Below are 20,070 nucleotides of genomic sequence, written 5' to 3' on the forward strand. Positions count from 1 at the left end.
ACGTTAAACCAGATGTTGGATAATCATATCATCCATGCAATCTCTCATGTGCCGACGGCCTAAAATGTTCTCGTCCATGAGCCACTCACAAAAAGCCATTGTGAATTGGACTATTGAAATTTGATTCTTTTTTTCCCCTTCCGCCCTTGAGAAGAACACTTTTTAACCACAACAACGCAAGTGAAAATACATGTGAGACGTGGATTTGGAGCGCTTGTCAGCATAGACCACTTGCCTCCAACTCACACCTGTAAAAAAAAAAAAAAACTTCGTGAAATGTCATCTTGCTTTTCATCTTACATAGGCCTATGCCTAACAACACTTGATAGCCACCCGGAGAGGATTTCAGCAGACTTTGAAAGACTGGTTGGCAGCTATTGAAGAGGTGGATTTGAGTGGAACTCGTTTTTTTCTCCTTTTTATTGTGGATAATTCGACGCTTAGGGTTTTTGCTTCTTTATACAGTGAATGGTTGGCACAGCAAGCCCAGTGATTTCTCTGAAACATATGGGAGTTTCAAGAAGACGGCGGTCTGGGATCACCACAGGCTGAAACGCAATCTCCCATTTTCAGTGACTCAGCGAGCGAGTTATACACAGAGATATTTTAGTTTCAGTGTTACAAGATGACAATGGCATCTATCAAATCCATCCTCTGTAAGGCCGGACATTGAAACTATGCGTGACCACTGAGCCGGACCTTGCAGATTGAATGAGCATGTTTGGCACGGTACCTATCCGTCTGAATCCCCACCTTGTAGCAACAGGTTACGCACTTGGCCTCCCTCAAATGCACTTATAGCGCACGGCATTGACTATACTCCTCTCTTGGGACTGCGATTTTTATACATGATTTCGCCCACCATGGTGGAGCACAGCGGCCTGGATATTATGTGTTTGAACAAGTATTGCCACAGTTCCTCCTCGTCGTCCAGCTCCGAGCACGAAAAGAAGGTTTTCACCAAGCTCAAATTCAACTTGTCAGGAGACTATCCGAGGAAGAACGCGGAGATCCTCAGTGGCCAGTATGGGACCAATGTGCTGCTGATCGGGGCGGCGTTGATGCTGGCCATTGCGCACCATGGCCCCTCTGTCAAGGAAGCGCATCTGCTGTCTTTCATCACCTGCCTCATGGTCCTCCAGCTGATCTGGATGATGTGGTACATCCTGATGAGGGACAGGCAGAAGAACCGACAGACCGAGAAAGATGTCCACGCCACCACATGCTGGATAAGAGGTGAGTCTGTAAGATTGAGGGCATTGGCGCAACATTACGCACAGCAGCAAATGCGTAAAATGGTCAAAATGATATGCAGCAAAGCAAATGCGTAAAATGATGTCATTCTGGTCCGTCTGTTTGGATATTACAGATTTACAGTATCAACTAGTATTTCTGTAGAAAAATATATATCCAGTATATACACATTTACAATTATTCTCGTGAAATATAAATATGGTTTATAAATGTAAAGAAACAAAACACTAGACTTGCCTTGCCATATAGTGAAACCAAAACTTAATGTATAACTTATTATATTACATGTATTGTATTACAAATTATTTGGTTTCACTAAGCTTTATTTCGACATTTTTTCTTGGTAGGTGGTTTGACTATTCTTGCACTCCTGTCACTGATCATGGATGCTTTCCGTATTGGGTATTATGTGGGCTACCAGTCTTGTGTGTCGGCTGTGCTTGGGGTATATCCTGTTATCCATGCAACGCACACCATAGCACAGGTAAGTTTACAACCCAACTTTAATTTCAATAAAGTGATAATCTTTCACTCAGTGTTAGACACTGTGTCTTTTTTCTGTGCACCACTTAACCAGGTAGGTCTTTGAATAATGTGCTCTTTGTTGTTCAGGCAAGTATAGAGAGTTGCTGCAACAATATAGTCCTATCATTGTCCATGTTCTGTGAGTGTAACTGCATATGACATGGGTAATCCTTCTGGTAAAAGGGTTTAAACAACTCCCACTCAATGCATTTTTGCAGTTTTTATAGAAGATGCTTTTCGATAAACTATATTCTGGATAACTTTTTGTTTTTACTGAACTTTTAAGTGTGTGGTTTTGTTGATTTCTGTTTTGGGGTTCTGCTTAGGTGCATTTTCTCTGGTTTCACATCAAGGATGTCATCAAGACATTTGAAACATTTGAGAGGTATGTGAAATATGTGACATTAGAATTTGATGAATGTACATTTTGGTTCTCATACAGTATTGTTGCACCCATAAAATGACTGATTGATTGATTGATTTAATTTATTTGGATAAAGAATAACAACATCCATGGGATGACATGAAAAGTGTAAACAATTTCATTTATATTTATTTATTTATATATATATATATATATATATAAATTATATTTATTTATATATAACACTTTTTGAATTTATTTTTGATAAAGAATAACAGAATCCATGGGATGACATGAAAAGTGTAAACACCTATTTCCATCATGGTCCCTGAAGCAGCAAATATGTTTTGATCACAGCCAGGAGTATCAGCAGTTAATAAACAGGCATGATGTGAAATGTGTTACACATTCGTTCACGTGTGTGTGTGTGTGTGTGTGTGTGTGTGTGTGTGTGTGTGTGTGTGTGTGTGCTGTGCTTACACGCGCACAGACACACAACATGTAGCAAAAAACTGTCAAATGTTATTAGCCGGCCATTTCTATACACTATAAGGGTCACTAAGCAATCGTTTCAACTGTTTGTCTCCTCAGATTTGGTGTGATCCATGCAGTGTTTACCAACCTTCTCCTGTGGGGCAATGGTGTGATGTCAGAGGCAGAGCACTTCTTGAACAACCACAAGAAGAGGCTCTCTGCTCTGGGCTACGGAAACCTCACCATAGGTAGGGGCCAAGGGGTCGATTGCTGGCTTGTACCTAGAAGAAAAGTACAATAGTCCACTTGAGAGCTGGCTTCAATGGATGAAAGAAAAGGGAAGGAGAGGAGGGTTGCGAGGGGAAGCATTAGGTTAGCTAGGCAGCCCAGCGGGTCTTGTTTGTGTCGAACGTCTCTCTATTAGGTTTCAGGAGACACACAGCGTTGCTAGCACTAAGCCCCCCACCCACATCCCGTTCCCCACACTCCCGACCAGCACCACCCGCCTTGGCAACCCCCCGCTTGACCTCAGACGGCTTTGTCCCAGGCTGCCTACTCCCAAGGGCGCTGCAATTACAGTAACTGATACATCTAAGTCAGGGGTTGGGGGGTTCGCCTGCTCCTCCTCATATCCGGCTGACTGTGAGGCTGGCTGCACCCTGGCTGTTGTTCCCTTTTTAATTAAAGGGTGCAGGACCATAGTGGTGCCCTTTGGGGGTGGGTGGGGTGGGGGGTGGGGTGGGTGGTGGTGGTGGCTACACCGTAGGGTTTTGTTGAGATGATCTCTAGGGCAACAGCATTACCATAGCATGCGTTTCAGTGTGCTTCACAAGGAGTGAGCAAGTACAAAAAGCACATTATCTTATCAACGTCTTAAAATGCAATTGTAATTTAGTGAGCTAATGCAGTGGTTCTCAAATCTTTTCACATGAGGGAGACCCCTTAAACTGACAAAGATTAGACCACGGACCCCCATTTGATAGGATTTTGTCCCACGGTCCCCCATATCATAATAAGATTGATGCTTTTAGATGTTCTATTACAGAAAGTGTTAAAATCCATGACCAAAATAGTCATTGTGTTACTTATGAATGGGTTTATAGCTAAAATTACCCCCCTTTTGGCTGGGGACCCCCTGGAGCCCCCTCAAGGACCCCTGGGGGTCCCTGGACCGCCATTTGAGAACCACTGAGCTAATGGATATTGACCAGCCACATTAAACACATTAGGATTAGATAGAAAGTTGATCATGGAGCTTTGTTGTGCATTAAGGACAACCATAGCCTCCTTCTTACTACTTTTCTTCTTTTTCTTTTTCTTTTAAGAAACATGATTGATAGCATTTCTGCATGAAAGTTGTGAGGTCAAAACACATGTCAAAACACATCAATTTACCACTTTGCTGCTCATCTTAAATATACTCTATGTTGTTTTCGGAAGGGGGTAAAAGGCTCAATAAAGTAGTTGCTTCAAAATGAAAAGTCTTCACAAATGCAAAAACCCTTTGAAAGAAAGTGACTAAACACAGGCCCTGTGTTAGAAGCCACTCTCTTACATAACTGTGACTGTAGCGTGAGGGAAGGACCACCACAGAGAAATAGTGAGGGCAGGACCACCACAGAAATAGTGAGGGAAGGACCACCACAGAGAAATAGTGAGGGAAGGACCACCACAGAGAAATAGTGAGGGCAGGACCACCACAGAGAAATAGTGAGGGCAGGACCACCACAGAGAAATAGTCTCTAGCTTCAAATAATGTTCTGGTCTGGTTCTGATCCACATTGTGATGCTCTCCCCTTGAGGTGCCCTTGACCAAAGCACTGGACTCCAACTGGGGGTTGCTCAGTGCCCAACAGTAAAAGACTATAGTTGTACTGGGCAGCTCCCAGGTGTGACTTACTAGACTTTAGAACACGGCTCTCTTGAATACTCGATTCTGATTGGTCAATCAACAAGATTCACCGGTCATTATTTCTCGACAACCGACCGCTGCTCTGCCACACCTGGATTAATCAGTTGATAAGAGCCTTTTGTCAGCAGACACTACTAATTAGGCCAACCAGTTGCAGCTGTGGTGTCTTGTGTGCCAATTACGAATGAAACCGCTTTGTCGTTGAAAACGCTATTAAAAAATCTATTTGAATAATTATTTTTGTCAGATTATTGAATGATTTAGTTGTAGGCCGTGTTCTAAGCGGGATAATGTATAGTGAGGCGGTGATTACTGGGAAATAATGACCTTCAGGTGAATCATTAAGCCCTCCGCTGCGCGTCGGGCTCAATCATTCACCTGTCGGTCATTATTTCCCCCGTAATCACCGCCTCACTATACATTATCCCTTACATAAACCTCTTCATAGTCAAGGGGGGCATAGGGTGTCCACCAGAGTTCAAACATCTCACTCTCTTCTTGCTTCCTGCCAGCTTACGTCTTTTCATTGTGGTAGCTGTGTCTTCCTGGTTGGTATCGCTCATGTAGTTTCTCATTTGTGGTTTTGATGGGCCACCGTAGCTTTAGGATGTAGCATAGGCATTGTTGACAAACACCTGTATCTTGATTGTGAGGGCCACGTCTCAGAAGCATAGATAGAGCAGGACAGTCTTCATGCTGGTATTGAAGATGCATACCTGGTGTTGTTGGAGAGCGAGTTTAATAGCCAGATTGGCCATAGTATCTTCTTGAATGCCTGCTGTGTACTTGTGATATAAATTTGACTTTACAGAAATTAACATTTCATCACTAAAATAGTGCAGTTTCAAGATCTCCAATGCATTCATATGAGATCAAAACCCGTTAATATGAAATTACATCATTATACACATTTCATTTCATTCATGCCAGCCTGGTCAATACTGTTACTCTAAAGTGCAATATATTTCCATTTGACCTGCACACTCTGGAGTGTTGACAAGACAGAATCCATCAAATTCTCCTCTCACTCGGAAATAGAATATTGACACAAATCAATAGCATTTTTGGCATTCAGATTGCTTGATCCAAGTGCATTGGAATTTGTCTGAGGGGTCTTTACTTCTTAAGTTTTCAGAAATCATTTATTGTGGTTTCTTGTACTTCTTTTTACCAATATATATATATAGGTATAAATGGAGCTGATTTTGTTAATCCAGCCTTAAAATGCATATGGTGTTAAAGGATAGCTTGAAAAAGTGGTATGTTTTCCGTGTTTCTAATCTGTCAAACCTTTTGCATGATGTGTTTTTGATTTCTGTTGCAGTGCATTCAGAGCCTCACTGTAACTGCACCACCAGCGCTTGCACCATGTTCTCCAACAGCCTCTACTATCTCTATCCCTTCAACATCGAGTACCACATCTTTGTCTCTGCCATGCTCTTCGTCATGTGGAAGAACATTGGACGGACCATTGACCTTTCCTCAAACTGGAAGAGGCCACCGACAAAAACCCACGGCCTGATCCTAGGCCCGATCCTGGGCCTGGTCGCCCTGGCCAGCACCATCGGGGTCCTGGTGGTCTACATCATCCATGTAGAGGAGTCTCTCCAGATGCGTCAGTCAGCCATCTCCATGTTCTACTGCTATGGCATCGTCATGCTGGTGTTCATGTGCTCCGCCGGGGCTTCAGGTCTGCTCATCTACCGCGTGGACCACATGCCGATGGACACCTCCAAGAACCCGTCACGGCAGCTGGACACAGAGCTGCTGTTTGGCTCCTCCGTGGGCTCCTGGCTCATGTCCTGGTGCAGCATAGTGGCTGTACTGGGCACGAACAGCAGCCCGCCTTACCGTTGGACAAACTTCATCTACTCTCTGCTCATTGTCTTGGAGAAGTGTGTCCAGAACCTCTTCATCATAGAGTCCCTGTACCGCCAGCGGGACGACGCAGAGAGGGAGGACGCTGAATTACCGGCCACTCCAGAAATCTTCTCTGTGGCTTCATCTTTGGCACCCCCATACAACGGCATCATCAACCGAGCCTATGAGACCCCAGACAGGCCCTGTGTCACCATGGAGACTGAGCAGGAGGAAAGCGGACAGGTGTACAGGTGTCCGAGGAAACCTTCTGAGGTGCCTCTGCCTGTGGGGAACAAGGTTGTGGAACCTCCGACTGTGAAGAGGCAAATCCTGAAAAACGTTGCTGTCTTCCTCATAATGTGCAACATCTCGGTGAGCATTCAGACTTATTAAACAAATACTTTCTCTTAGATGTAGTTGTTTCTGACTATTAAAATGTAGCTCTTTAGATGGAATGTATCTTCTGTTGTGTTAATGTCCCAGGTAATGACAGTCAAATATTTGAAGCATATAACATAATAAGCATATACTGTAACTGTCTGCCCTCACGTAAAGATAGAATCCACCTTTGATTTGGACATTCAAATTTCAGGTATTCAAATATGTTTGTGAAGTCTTTGACTTTGTAGAATAGTCTGTTTGGAGTCATCAGGGTGCCCACCTGATGACCCCAATGAAGCATTTACCCCTATCTCAGAATCAGAATCACTTTTATTGCCACAATAATTTTATGCAAGATTACATACGAGGAATTTGTCTTAGTGTAAGTATGCAGCATAGCGGTCATATCAATATTCAGAGATAAAAGGAAAATAGGAAAAATATCTAAAAGACAAAATCACAACATTGCAGTCCAATACAATATATACACCAGCATACACCAGAGTGTTAAGTAGGCATTAAATATGGATTTACAGTCCAAGTTAAATATAACGGTGCACAATGTAGTTAACAAGAGTGATCTAATGGAGTAGAAAGTTCTGGAAGAAGTAGCAGCTATAATACTTTGATGTAACGAGTGTAGTCCTGTTGCTGTAAAGTGATGGGGGTTTTTTTTTGGGGGGGGGGGGGGGGGGGTGCTCATGTCAGTGGGGGGATTCAACTGTGTTCAGGGGGTAGTGGGGGGTAGGGTCCTTGGTAGAGGGGGCTTTCGGGCCCTGTTGATGAGGCCGATGGCAGTTGGGAAGAAGCTGTTCTTGTGGCAAAAGGTTTTGGTCTTGACAGACCTCCGTCTTGTGCCGAGGAGGAGTATTTTGAAGAATTTGTGACCGGGGTGGGAGGGATCGGCCATGATTTTACGAGACCGCTTCAACATCCTGGCGGTTTGCAGGTCCTGAAGGGATGGCAGGTTGCATCCGATCACCTTCTCAGCACAGCGGATGATGCGCTGCAGGCTGTTGGTGTCCTTGAGAGTGGTAGCAGAGTACCAGACGGTGATGGAGGAGGTGAGGATGGACTCAACGATGGAGGTGTAGAAGTGCACCATCGTTACCTTTGGCACTTTGAATTTCTTCAGGTGCCGCACAAAGTACATCCTCTCTTGTGCCTTCTTGGTGAGAGCTCTGATGTTCAGCTCCCATTTCAGGTGCTGGCTGATGATGGTTCCCAGGAAGTGGAAGGACTCCACAGTCTAGACTGGGGAGTCACCCAGGGTGATGGGGGAGGGTGTGACTGTGTTCCTCCTGTAATCCGCAATCATCTCCACTGTCTTTTGAGCATTTGGCACCAGGTTGTTTTGACTGCACCAAGTCACCAGATGGTCGACCTCCTGCCTGTATTCAGACTCGTCTCCATCTGAGATGAGCCCTATGAGGGCGGTGTCATCCGCGAGGTGCAGCTCTTTATGTACAGGGAGAAGAAGTATGGAGAGAGGACACCACCCTGGGCGGCACCAGTGCTGATAGACCGGGAGTCATGTACTTTCCCAGCCCCACGTGCTGCTTGCTGTCAGTCAGGAAGTCTGTGGTCCATCTGCAGACCCAGCTGGGAGAGCTTCTCCTGCAGCAGGGCTGGTATGATCGTGTCCTCCACTCAAGACATAGAGGAAGTGCCGTCTATCATGAATTGGGATTGTAAAATCAAACTGTCACATTGTGTCGGTTTATAGGGCAATAAATCACTATGTAAACAAAGCCAGTAGCAGCACAACAGTGTTTCAGCAATGGCCACCAAACTGAAATGACCAATTGAGGGTTTTAACCATTTCATGTTTCTTTCTTTCAGCTGTGGATCCTCCCTGCCTTTGGCTGCAGGCCGCAGTACGACAACGGATTGGAACAGGAGACATTCGGCTTCGGCATATGGACCACAGTTCTCAATTTCGCTGTTCCCCTGAACCTTTTCTACCGCATGCACTCCGTCGCTTCCCTCTTTGAGGTGTTCCGCCGGGTCTGACCAAAGAGCAGAGGATCTGACAGAGCTAGATAACACGCACAAGAACACTTGTCGCCACCGGCTCCCGCAAGTCTCTCACAGCGCAGGAGGCACTCTGGGTCAAACTCGAACAGACTCTAGAGCAAGCTGTGGAGAGCAACAAAATGCAGATCCCTCAGCGTAGGGCTCACAGAGGAAGATGAACCTATTAGCCAACTTCCTCTGAAGAAATACCTTGATAAAACATAACGTTGTTGAAAGGTGCCTTTGGTGTTAATTCAGTTTAAAGAGGGCCTTTCCTACACTTTGCATTGTAGTCACATTTCAGTAGGTTTTCTCAGTTTCCTGACTGGTGCATCATGTAAAATGTATACACTGTATCTTACATGCACAATTTGTAATAATGTAGTAAAAGAACCAAGCTTGAACTGTTTAATTTGAATGACTGAAAGTATACTCCATAATAGACTATGCACCTGATTACCAAATCCTGAGTTAAACATTCGAATATTACTGTCAAACCACTGAAACACCTCTTAGTTTCAATCATCTAAACGCAATAGTACTGTATTTCAGAGAGCCAGAAGTGAAACGTTATACTCCTTGAATGTTCTTGCCTATTTTATTTTATTTGTATTTGAAATGTGCATAGAGTGTATGGATAATGTTCTCATTTACTTCAGTTAGTAGTTCAAGTAGTTCAGTGGAATGTTATGCAACACTTGAGCTACTAAGCTAGTGACCAGCTTAGCACAGCACTATATTTTGAATATTCTTTATGTATTGGACTATAGTTCTCAGAACTGTGCGTTACACATCTAGCATCTGCCTCTCAGTAAATGAAGGTTCATCAATATTGTCAATGTCCTCATTGTATGCTGATGGGTCTCTGTTCAAGTCAAGAGAGAGGTTATGTTCAACATCCTGCTATTAGATCGTACTGTTTTCATAATGCCGTACTCATGTGATCTGTACCCCCACTGTGTTGAGAAGTAGACAGACCTAACACATTTCCTGCCAAAGAAAACTCTTACACAGTCCTAACGCAGAGTTACTACAAAGGGAAACACTGATTTATTATTGTTCAAAACCGGTGCCTTGTATTGTTAAAAGTGAGAATCTGCTGAAATTGACATTGGGCAGGTATCAAGACTGAGTTAAAGTCCCTGGAAACCAAAATCCACAAAAACGTTCTAACTATGTTATTTAGGGTCTTATGTGAGTAATTGTGTGGCTCAGAAAGTATGAGCCATTACTTTCAACCCAAAGCCTTAAAATCGCCACTTTTCTACAAGGTCTGGATTTCCATTTCCTCATTGAAGAGAGCGGTGCGCGCGGTGCTAAAATGCAGGATCTTATCACGTCATAAGATTTAATCAAATCACACACACGCATGCACGCACGCACGCGCGCGCGCACACACACACTGACACACACAGTAGCGCTGTGCACTCGCAGCGCAGAGATCTCTTCCTCTCTGTAAACCCTCTCCGTCTGTGCTATGCGTCGAGCAACGCGCGAACACACACACACTCTATCTCTCTTTCCTTCTCTCTCTCCTCTCTCCGTTAACGGAGAGAGAGGTCTCCTCCGAGCAGGTCTCCTCCAGCAGGTCTCCTCTGCTGCAGACGGGACACGCCCACACAGTCCGCGGGAGAAAATACACTCTAAAATATAATTGATTCTCATGACTTTTGCCATGACTGTCAAACCTAAATGTATATACTTTGCGACATTCATCATCGTTCAAATTTGGCTGGTGGCTTATTAACATAGGTTCCTGTGATGTGATTAACTCAAAATGCTAAATAATACAAAATTATTTCTGGTTTCCAGGGACTTTTATATACTGGGTCAAAAACAGAAGTGTTACAAAGTTGACATGAATGGTCTGCCGATCTTATACCAGACCAGAGGTTGTAAGTTTACACCTGAAGGATCAGCATTAACAATTATCCCAGTCTGTGAAATTACTGGTTTAACTTTGGGATAATATACAGAAAGATAGCTGTTGTTGTGCTCGCAGGAGCTGGTTTGGTTATGAAATATGATTATTAATAATTATGAATTATTAATATTCATAAATTTATTATATTTGACAGAAAATATTGTATTCTCTGTAAGATTCGGGGCACCACTGTAGTTAAGGCTACAGACCTGTCTAAAAGTCAGTTATGACTAGATTAGACACCAAACCAAATTGTCATATCAGTCTCATAGTGATATAATGTACATTGTACAGTTAATTGAAGGTCAAAGTTCGTAAGCTTCTGTCACAGATTTCCACAGATAAAATACCTCATGAATAACCACCAAGATTCATAGCATTATGTAATAAAAAGATTTAATAAATCATAATATCAATTGACATTAACATAATGATTAAAATATCAGTTCATCACATTTACTTTTATGACTAATACTCTACCACATCTATAGCTAATACCTAATGTGAATAAACATCATCAATTGTGTGTGTGTGTGTGTTAGGGTGTGTGTGTGTGTGTGTGTGTGTGTGTGTGTGTGTGTGTGTGTGCGTGTGCTTTAGGGGAAGAGAAGGAGGGAGAGAGGGAGGAGTGGCCCGCTGATGGCTGTCTCTGTGATGTAATCACAGGATTGGCTGAGAGGCGGGCTGATCGTGTGTAGACCGCCTCCTTTTCAAAATGGCGGTTTTGTCAATTTTGAGGAAGGACTGAGAGGGGGATCGACGGGGAGAGAGAGAGAGGGAGAGCAGGGGAGAGAGAGAACACGCTGGTGGCCTCAATTCTCACAGATCGCTAACAGTCACGTCAACATACAGGATACTGTAATCAACACATACATGGTAATGCATTTTAACCCCTAACTCTGCCCAGAACCATTAAACCATAAACTCTCACGTGGGTCTCGCTCCGAGAGGGAGAGCGAGTAGGGAGAGTTGCTCTGCACGCGCCTCTGGGGTTGCCGTGGAGCGGATGGCGATGGCCTGCAGCGCGGTTCACCCTGGCCTGGGGAAGCGTGCAGCGGACGTCTGATGGGGGTTGACGTGCCTGGGGGTTGACGTGCAGTCTCTCTGCTCGTTGAGTCGACGGAGTGCTGCGGCTGTGGCTGGATGCCAGCCACGGTGGGTCTTCTGCGTCCTTCGTCGGCTGTGGGTTCTGCGACTGGGGCCACGGTGTGTCTTTCTGCAGCCGTTGGTTTGCCCTGCTGCGGTGTGGCGTTCTTCTTCTTCTCCTGCACGTGCGGTGCGCGGGGAGGGTCGTCAGTCAGGCGTTCTTGCCTGGAAGCTTGGTCAACAGCTGGCGTTATGCCAGGCTGTGGTAAGTCTGGAAGCGTAAGGAGGTTTTTCCCTGCGACTTATAACGCTAAACCGACTTAAATTAAACTGAGATTAAGTATAACTATCTCAGTGTAAGCATGCTATGTCTCGTGGGACTTACGGCTGGCCTTTGGTAGGCGTTTTCTGAGTGAGGCCTGGTTCCTTCTGAGGCCCTGGTCAGGCCTTTGTTGCAGCGCAGGGGGTGCAGCGAGCGGGGGAGGGGAGCTGGCTTCCTGGCTCCTCCAGCCCTTCCGCTACGCACGAAAGCTTAGTTGAGACTCTTACTGTAGACTGCTGAACTCTGCTGTGTGCAGCGGTTTTGTTGTGGTAGTTCGACCAATCGGTGGACGTGGGCGTACACCTGATTGGCCAATGGCGTCTGGTTAGAAGGTTCGACCGAACCCTCTTTTGCTAAGAGGGAGGAAGTGTCCTTAGGGCCCCCCCGATCCCTCGAGGGGGGGGTGGCCCGGCTCCTTTCAGTCTGGGGACTGGGAGGGAGCGACCCCACCCGTGGTGAGCTGTGCTTTGAACCATTCAGAGGTGTGAAGTCACCTGAGGGATGATTTAATCAGCATCTTGGTGCTGATTAGATTCAGTCTGGCTCTCTGAATGATCTCAGGATGTGAGGACGGGGCTCCTGATTGGATCAGCCTTTGATCAGGACAGGTCAAAAATGTAGTTTTAACCTGGAGAGAACTGTTCAGTCATATTTCTCATGATACAGTACAGTCCATAATGTGTCGATCACAACACTGTACTGTACAATTTTATGTGAAATCAATGTATTAGGTTTAGTCTGACATTCAGCAAGTTCTCAACCTGGTGCTATCTACTGTATGTGTTCTCAGTGTGCCAACTTGTGGTCAATGCTTGCCTGCAATACTAAAATCTTTGTAAATATCGCCATGCCGATCAAAAGTCATCATACAGACACTGTGACGCGATTTTTGTGAAATTCTAATGAATGTGGTGCTCATATAATGAAATAAAAAAATAGTTTTCCTTTTTCATCCGGTGTGCATTTGCTATATATGATCATGCCACCTGCCACAAAAGCAGGATGTGCAGTCACCAGTTTACAAAAGGGACATAATGAGGACTTGTGGCAAAACTCCTCTTTCTCTCTGCCTCTAAGCTTGGAGTCTTGGTTATTACCAGGTTATTACATACTGACCAGGCAACAAGTGCAGTACCCCATAGTGCCACACGATGGCGCCAAGTATTTAAGTTTTAGACTTGTTTGAGGCGCTCCCGATTTTACTCCATTGCTTCTGTACTATTCAGAATCAGCTTGTATTATTGTGTCTTCACTTTTCACTAATATATTTTCATAAAAATAAAAAATAAAGCTAATAGAAACACACACAAAAAGAATTTAAAACGTAATGGGCTTGACCTGTAATACATATTTGAATATTTCGTTTGATTCCAAAACAATTTAATTAATTGTAAATTCATGGCTGAAGTTTGTGGCTTTAATATGAATACATATAAAAAATAAAGATCTCATTGTAAAGAATATAGCTAAATAATGTCGAGACAAAGGTATGGCAAAATTCTAAAATCGTATTCTTCAGTTTTATGTTCATGGTGTCACTTTTCAAAGATCAAGATAGCCTATCTGATAAGCATGCGGCTTATATTATAAGCCATTAAACTTTAATGGCTTTAATCATTAAAGCCACATAATATTATGCAGGGTGACTCTGACATGACATCTTGAGAGTAGACTAGTTGCCTCCCTTTGACACAACTCTGTCAAAACGATTTGACAGGCATGCAGACAAGTCTAAAAATATCCGTGACGTTTCCGGAAACGGTGATTCTTGTTGGGCACAGGCAGACGTCGCAGAGCGAGAGTGTGAATGTGAATGTGACTCACCTATGTTACTTTCATGTCGTGGCAGAAAACACCAAAGCGCAGTTGACATGACATGAGATGAACAGCCACCAGTGTAAAAAAAAAAAAAAAAAAAGGCCTCAGCCTAACATAGCAATGCATAATTTTGAAATGTTGTAGCCTATAAATTCATATGCTATATAATTCATATGCTATATGAATTTATTAAGCTTTATATCAGGATAAAGAGTCTAAACTCAGTTTTGCTGGTTTCACTCTCCACTACATTCCTGGTTACTTCACTTCCACTAGGTTTCAGGTGTGTGGCAGATGTGTGAATAAAAGGCTCGTAGGCTATGGCAACACTCTCTTATGACCAGACATGGTCATAATAAATCCAGTGATGTATTTTTTCAGATGGAGTTTCTGATCATTCAAATTGAGAATATTGAGATTATGAGGAAAAAGGTGCTGCACGTTGAGGAAAGTTATCTTTCCTTTTTCAGCACCACGGACAGTTCTGTCAGCGCAGCTACCAGGAGGGTAGGCCTACTGGAATCATGAACGCACATCTGTTCGGCTATTTATTTTGTCTGCAATGGTGAAGTTGCTGTTTAATAGTGAACAGTTTAATCCAGTAGGCTATCATCCTTATGTTTGTCAATACTGTCACCGCACTACAGTGATGGTGAGTGATGTGTGATAGAGGTGATTGTGCGCACTGGAGAGCGCACAAACAGTTCCTTCTTTATTAAGTGGACGTGGACGAATCGTTTAATTGTGATCAAGCAACATCCAGGTGGTCGAACTTGAGGACTTCCTCACATGCAAGCATACATCCCCGTTTCTAATGTGGTGCAATGTTTGTGCGTAAACCCACGCACAAAAGGAGGCGCGATTGTGTATGCGCCCAGGCGTGAGTTATTGTGTTGGCTCATCGCTCTATATAGGCTCCCTCCTCTCTCACACCGCGCTCACCCACTCAGGATACCTCGGACCAAGAGCTTCTTTAGAGGCTGCATCAGTTTAGCCGGGGCAGGTCAGAAGACCGACCCGGACAGGCTGCAACATGCGCTCGCCAGTGCGCGCTGCGCTTCAGCACCGAGTCAGCGCACCTGACACGTTGCTCGGCTCAGCCTCGTTAACGCGCTCGATTCTCTCTTTCTGTTTGTTTTCCACACCACCACATCAGAGTGGCAGCCGAGGAGCGGGTCAATGGGGACGACACGGCGAGTCTCTGACAACTGCGCCCCTCCATCGGACTGCAGTTTTACTTGAGGAGGAGGCAGATGGAGAACCCAACCAAGTTCCTCTCAGCATCGGTGCGCAGGAGTGATTCCGGTCCGGGACCCCTCCTCGGAGAGATGATGTGGAACAGCACCGAAACGGAGGCGACATCTGCCGGGAGGAAGGAGCTGCTCGTCCGCACCGTGACGGGCTGCCTACTGTCCCTGCTCATCCTGTGGACACTGCTGGGGAACATCATGGTCTGCTCCGCGGTGCTGCGCTTTCGCCACCTGCGCACCAAAGTCACCAACTTCTTCATCGTGTCCCTGGCTCTGTCTGATTTATTCGTGGCCGTCCTGGTAATGCCGTGGAAAGCCGTGGCCGAGGTGGCGGGATATTGGCCGTTTGGCACCTTCTGTAACGTCTGGGTAGCTTTTGACATTATGTGCTCCACCGCGTCCATCCTCAACCTCTGCATCATCAGCGTGGATAGATACTGGGCCATTTCGAGCCCCTTCCGCTATGAGAGGAAAATGACACAGCGAGCCGCCTTTGTTATGATTAGCATCACTTGGACGCTGTCTGTGCTCATTTCATTCATCCCAGTGCAACTAAACTGGCACAAAGCCAGCGGTGACGCGACGGCTGGGGCGCACAACTCTTCCCTCAGTGGCCAGATGGAGGAAAGTTGTGACTCGAGCCTCAACAGAGAGTACGCCATATCGTCGTCATTGATAAGTTTCTATATTCCCGTAGCAATTATGATTGTGACTTATACTAGAATATACCGGATTGCACAGATACAAATTGGAAGAATAGCCTCCCTGGAGAGAGCGGCGGAACACGCGCAAAGTTGCAGGACCAACAGACTCGAGTGCCAACACCACACCACGCTGAAAACGTCGATTAGACGGGAAACCAAAGTATTAAAAACTCTGTCGGTGATTATGGGAGTCTTTGTGTGCTGCTGGTTACCTTTCTTTATCCTAAACTGTATGGTCCCGTTCTGCGACAGACCGGCGACGGACCGGGACGCGGGTTTGCCGTGCGTCAGCGAGACGACTTTCGACATCTTCGTGTGGTTCGGCTGGACCAACTCCTCCCTGAACCCCGTCATTTACGCCTTCAACGCCGAGTTCAGGAAGGCCTTCGCCAGCCTCTTGGGGTGTCGCCACTTCTGCTCCAACACGCCGGTAGAAACTGTTAACATCAGCAACGAGCTGGTCTCATATAACCAAGACACCCACATCCACAAGGAAATCGTGAACGCCTGCGTTAACATGATGCCCAATGTGGTCGAATGTATTGAGCGCGAGGATACGTTTGACAGGATATCGCAGTTTTCTCACAACAACGAAAACGCCACCGACTCGGTTTGTGACTTGGACGACTGCGAGCCAAACATCAGTCTTGACAGGACGTCACCGTTCACACCCAATGGATTACACTGACTCCCCACTTGTATCATCATCTCTCGTGCGTAAAGGGATATGATAGCCTAATCATGTGATAGTGGTACTGCGTACTGGTAACTTTATAATACATGTCTATAAGCCATTTACAATTATGACGAATTAAACATTAATTAGCCTACTTATTAATATAGCCTATAAGAATATGATTATTTCATCAACTCATATTAGTTTAACATTTCTGAATTCTAACCAAGGAATAAAAATGTCGTATGAGTAATTTGTAAACCATTAGCTGATGCTGGTAAAACTCACACTACATGGCATTCTACATGTCATGTTTAAAACATTGTTGAAAATTGTACTTGATGTACTGTACTGTACTGTACTGTACTGTACTGTACTGTACTATACACCCACCCACCAAATACACATTTCTAGGCCATCCTGGTACTACTATTAATACTTAGACTGGAATAAGTTGCTACTTTAGATTAGGTGCTGCAACAAGTTTATAAATAGCTAAGTATTTAATCATATATTCATATTGTATTTACAACATGATAGTAGTAACAAATCATTTATAAAACATGAGTAAATAATCAGTTAACACTATTACAACTTATGCAAGTTTGTAGGCTACATGTCTAAGTGTGAATTTTACCAGCATGAAATGAAGATATTTGTATTCCTGACTTATAAATCAGATATAAATGTTGAACTGTTGAACATGTTGAAATGTTGAGTAATAATGATGGACTAATCCGATTCTAACATCTATAATAGAAGTAATATGTAATTAATGTTCAATTCATCATTAACTAACTGCTTGAGTAGCTTATAGATGAGTTATTATAAAGTGTTACCTTTTTTTGACCTCCTCCCCTACACATGGAGGTCAGGGTCAGCGACAGCGCAGCGCGCCCTGCAGCCGTTAGGAGGATTGAGTGACTTGCTCAAGGACACTTGTGTGCCGACACAGCTCGCCTGGTTGTGGATGGCCTCTCTGACCACCAGGCCACCGCTTTGCTTCATATTCGAGATGTGATGTTGTCCCGTTCTTAAAAAAAAAGTTCTGTACTGGTGTTTAATTATGTGACAGTGAAGTCTGTGTTCATTTGTTCAAACGTTATAGCTTCTGTATATTTGGAACTGTTGTTTCAAAGAGTTAACTCGAACAAAAGCTTTACTCAGAGCGTCGGTGTCTCATGCCCATCCACTTGGAGAGAAAATGTTTCCAAAGACTCGCTGACAATTCAGCTAGGGCATGTGGTTCTTAAAGTGGGGTCCGGGGACCCCCCAGGGGTCCTTCAGGGGGTTCCAGGGGGTCCCCAGTAAAACGGGGAATCATTTATGTTCACTATAATTCCATCCATAAGAAACACAATGACAGAATGTATGACTATTTTCGCCATGGGCATGGGTACTTTCTATAATGAATCATCTAAAAGCAGAAATATGATCAGATGGGGGACTCTGGGACAAAATGTCAATATCAAATATTAATCACACTGAGATAGGGAACCTCTTGCTGCTTAATAACCTCATACAGTGCCCAGCTTTCTATTGAACATGAAAGCTGCCTTACCAGTGCAACCACATTACATTTATTCAAACGCAGTCATTTCAACGCCTTATAGCATATTTTAAAGAGAGCGCAAAGCTGTTTAGAGACAAGAAGGGAATGTGCCGCAATGCCATTTAATTAATGGTTTATGCCAAAATACAGTATTAAAGTGTTTCTCCACTGCACCCACACCAACACATCCAGCCCCACCTACTCTCCACTGCACCCACACCAACAAATCCAGCCCCTCCTACTCTCCACTGCCCCCACACGACACATCCAGCCCCACCTACTCTCCACTGCACCCACACCAACACATCCAGCCCCTCCTACTCTCCACTGCACCCACACGACACATCCAGCCCCACCTACTCTCCACTGCACCCACACCAACACATCCAGCCCCTCCTACTCTCCACTGCACCCACACGACACATCCAGCCCCTCCTACTCTCCACTGCACCCACACGACACATCCAGCCCCTCCTACTCTCCACTGCACCCACACGACACATCCAGCCCCACCTACTCTCCACTGCACCCACACCAACACATCCAGCCCCTCCTACTCTCCACTGCACCCACACGACACATCCAGCCCCACCTACTCTCCACTGCACCCACACCAACACATCCAGCCCCACCTACTCTCCACTGCACCCACACGACACATCCAGCCCCACCTACTCTCCACTGCACCCACACCAACACATCCAGCCCCACCTACTCTCCACTGCACCCACACGACACATCCAGCCCCACCTACGCTCCACTGCACCCACACGACACATCCAGCCCCACCTTTCTCCACTGCACCCACACCAACACATCCAGCCCCACCTACTCTCCACTGCACCCACACGACACATCCAGCCCCACCTTTCTCCACTGCACCCACACGACACATCCAGCCCCACCTTTCTCCACTGCACCCACACCAACACATCCAGCCCCACCTACTCTCCACTGCACCCACACCAACACATCGAGCCCTACCTACTCTCCACTGCACCCACACCAACACATCCAGCCCCACCTACTCTCCACTGCACCCACACAACACATCCAGCCCCACCTATACTCTCCACTGCACCAACACATCCAGCCCCACCTACTCTCCACTGCACCCACACGACACATCCAGCCCCACCTACTCTCCACTGCACCCACACAACACATCCAGCCCCACCTACTCTCCACTGCACCCACACCGACACATCCAGCCCCTCCTACTCTCCACTGCACCCACACAACACATCCAGCCCCACCTACTCTCCACTGCACCCACACCGACACATCCAGCCCCACCTACTCTCCACTGCACCCACACAACACATCCAGCCCCACCTACTCTCCACTGCACCCACACCGACACATCCAGCCCCACCTACTCTCCACTGCACCCACACAACACATCCAGCCCCACCTACTCTCCACTGCACCCACACAACACATCCAGCCCCACCTACTCTCCACTGCACCCACACCAACACATCCAGCCCCACCTACTCTCCACTGCACCCACACCAACACATCCAGCCCCACCTACTCTCCACTGCACCCACACCAACACATCCAGCCCCACCTACTCTCCACTGCACCCACACAACACATCCAGCCCCACCTACTCTCCACTGCACCCACACCAACACATCCAGCCCCACCTACTCTCCACAGCACCCACACCAACACATCCAGCCCCTCCTACTCTGCACCACTGACTATATGCAGTTTGACATGGGCTCAGATGGCCAGAGGCCAAATATTTATAATGAAGAAATTGGAGATTATTTTTTGACAAGAATCAATGGAACGCCCTATTTTTTACAATGAGGACAAATACCTATTAGTTCGACTTTATCAATCACAGTCAACTTACTGAACTAAAATGAATGAATCACAACATTCCAACGTTAGTTTAAATAGACTGTCCCAGATTCCCAAAGATATGAAGGAGTAAATCA

General features: G+C 45.5%; 2 protein-coding genes across 2 annotated transcripts; both read left to right on the plus strand.

Annotated features, from left to right (window-relative positions):
- Nucleotides 1–722: 722 nt before the first annotated feature.
- Nucleotides 723–8,783, plus strand: otop1 (otopetrin 1; the record flags this gene model as incomplete). The annotated part of the gene is made up of 6 exons (XM_083661142.1): nt 723–1,236; nt 1,602–1,738; nt 2,106–2,164; nt 2,735–2,865; nt 5,854–6,761; nt 8,613–8,783. The coding sequence occupies exons 1-6, from the start codon at nt 849–851 to the stop codon at nt 8,781–8,783; spliced, it is 1,794 nt and encodes a 597-aa protein (XP_083517268.1). The 5' UTR covers nt 723–848.
- A 6,406-nt stretch (nt 8,784–15,189) lies between these two features.
- On the plus strand, nt 15,190–16,578 carry drd5a (dopamine receptor D5a; the record flags this gene model as incomplete). The annotated part of the gene is made up of 1 exon (XM_083660698.1): nt 15,190–16,578. The coding sequence occupies one exon, from the start codon at nt 15,190–15,192 to the stop codon at nt 16,576–16,578; it is 1,389 nt and encodes a 462-aa protein (XP_083516824.1).
- Nucleotides 16,579–20,070: the final 3,492 nt, after the last annotated feature.

The sequence above is a fragment of the Poromitra crassiceps genome (genome assembly GCF_964638095.1).
Source record: "Poromitra crassiceps genome assembly, chromosome: 25".
In the NCBI taxonomy this organism is placed as follows: Eukaryota; Metazoa; Chordata; class Actinopteri; order Beryciformes; family Melamphaidae; genus Poromitra; species Poromitra crassiceps.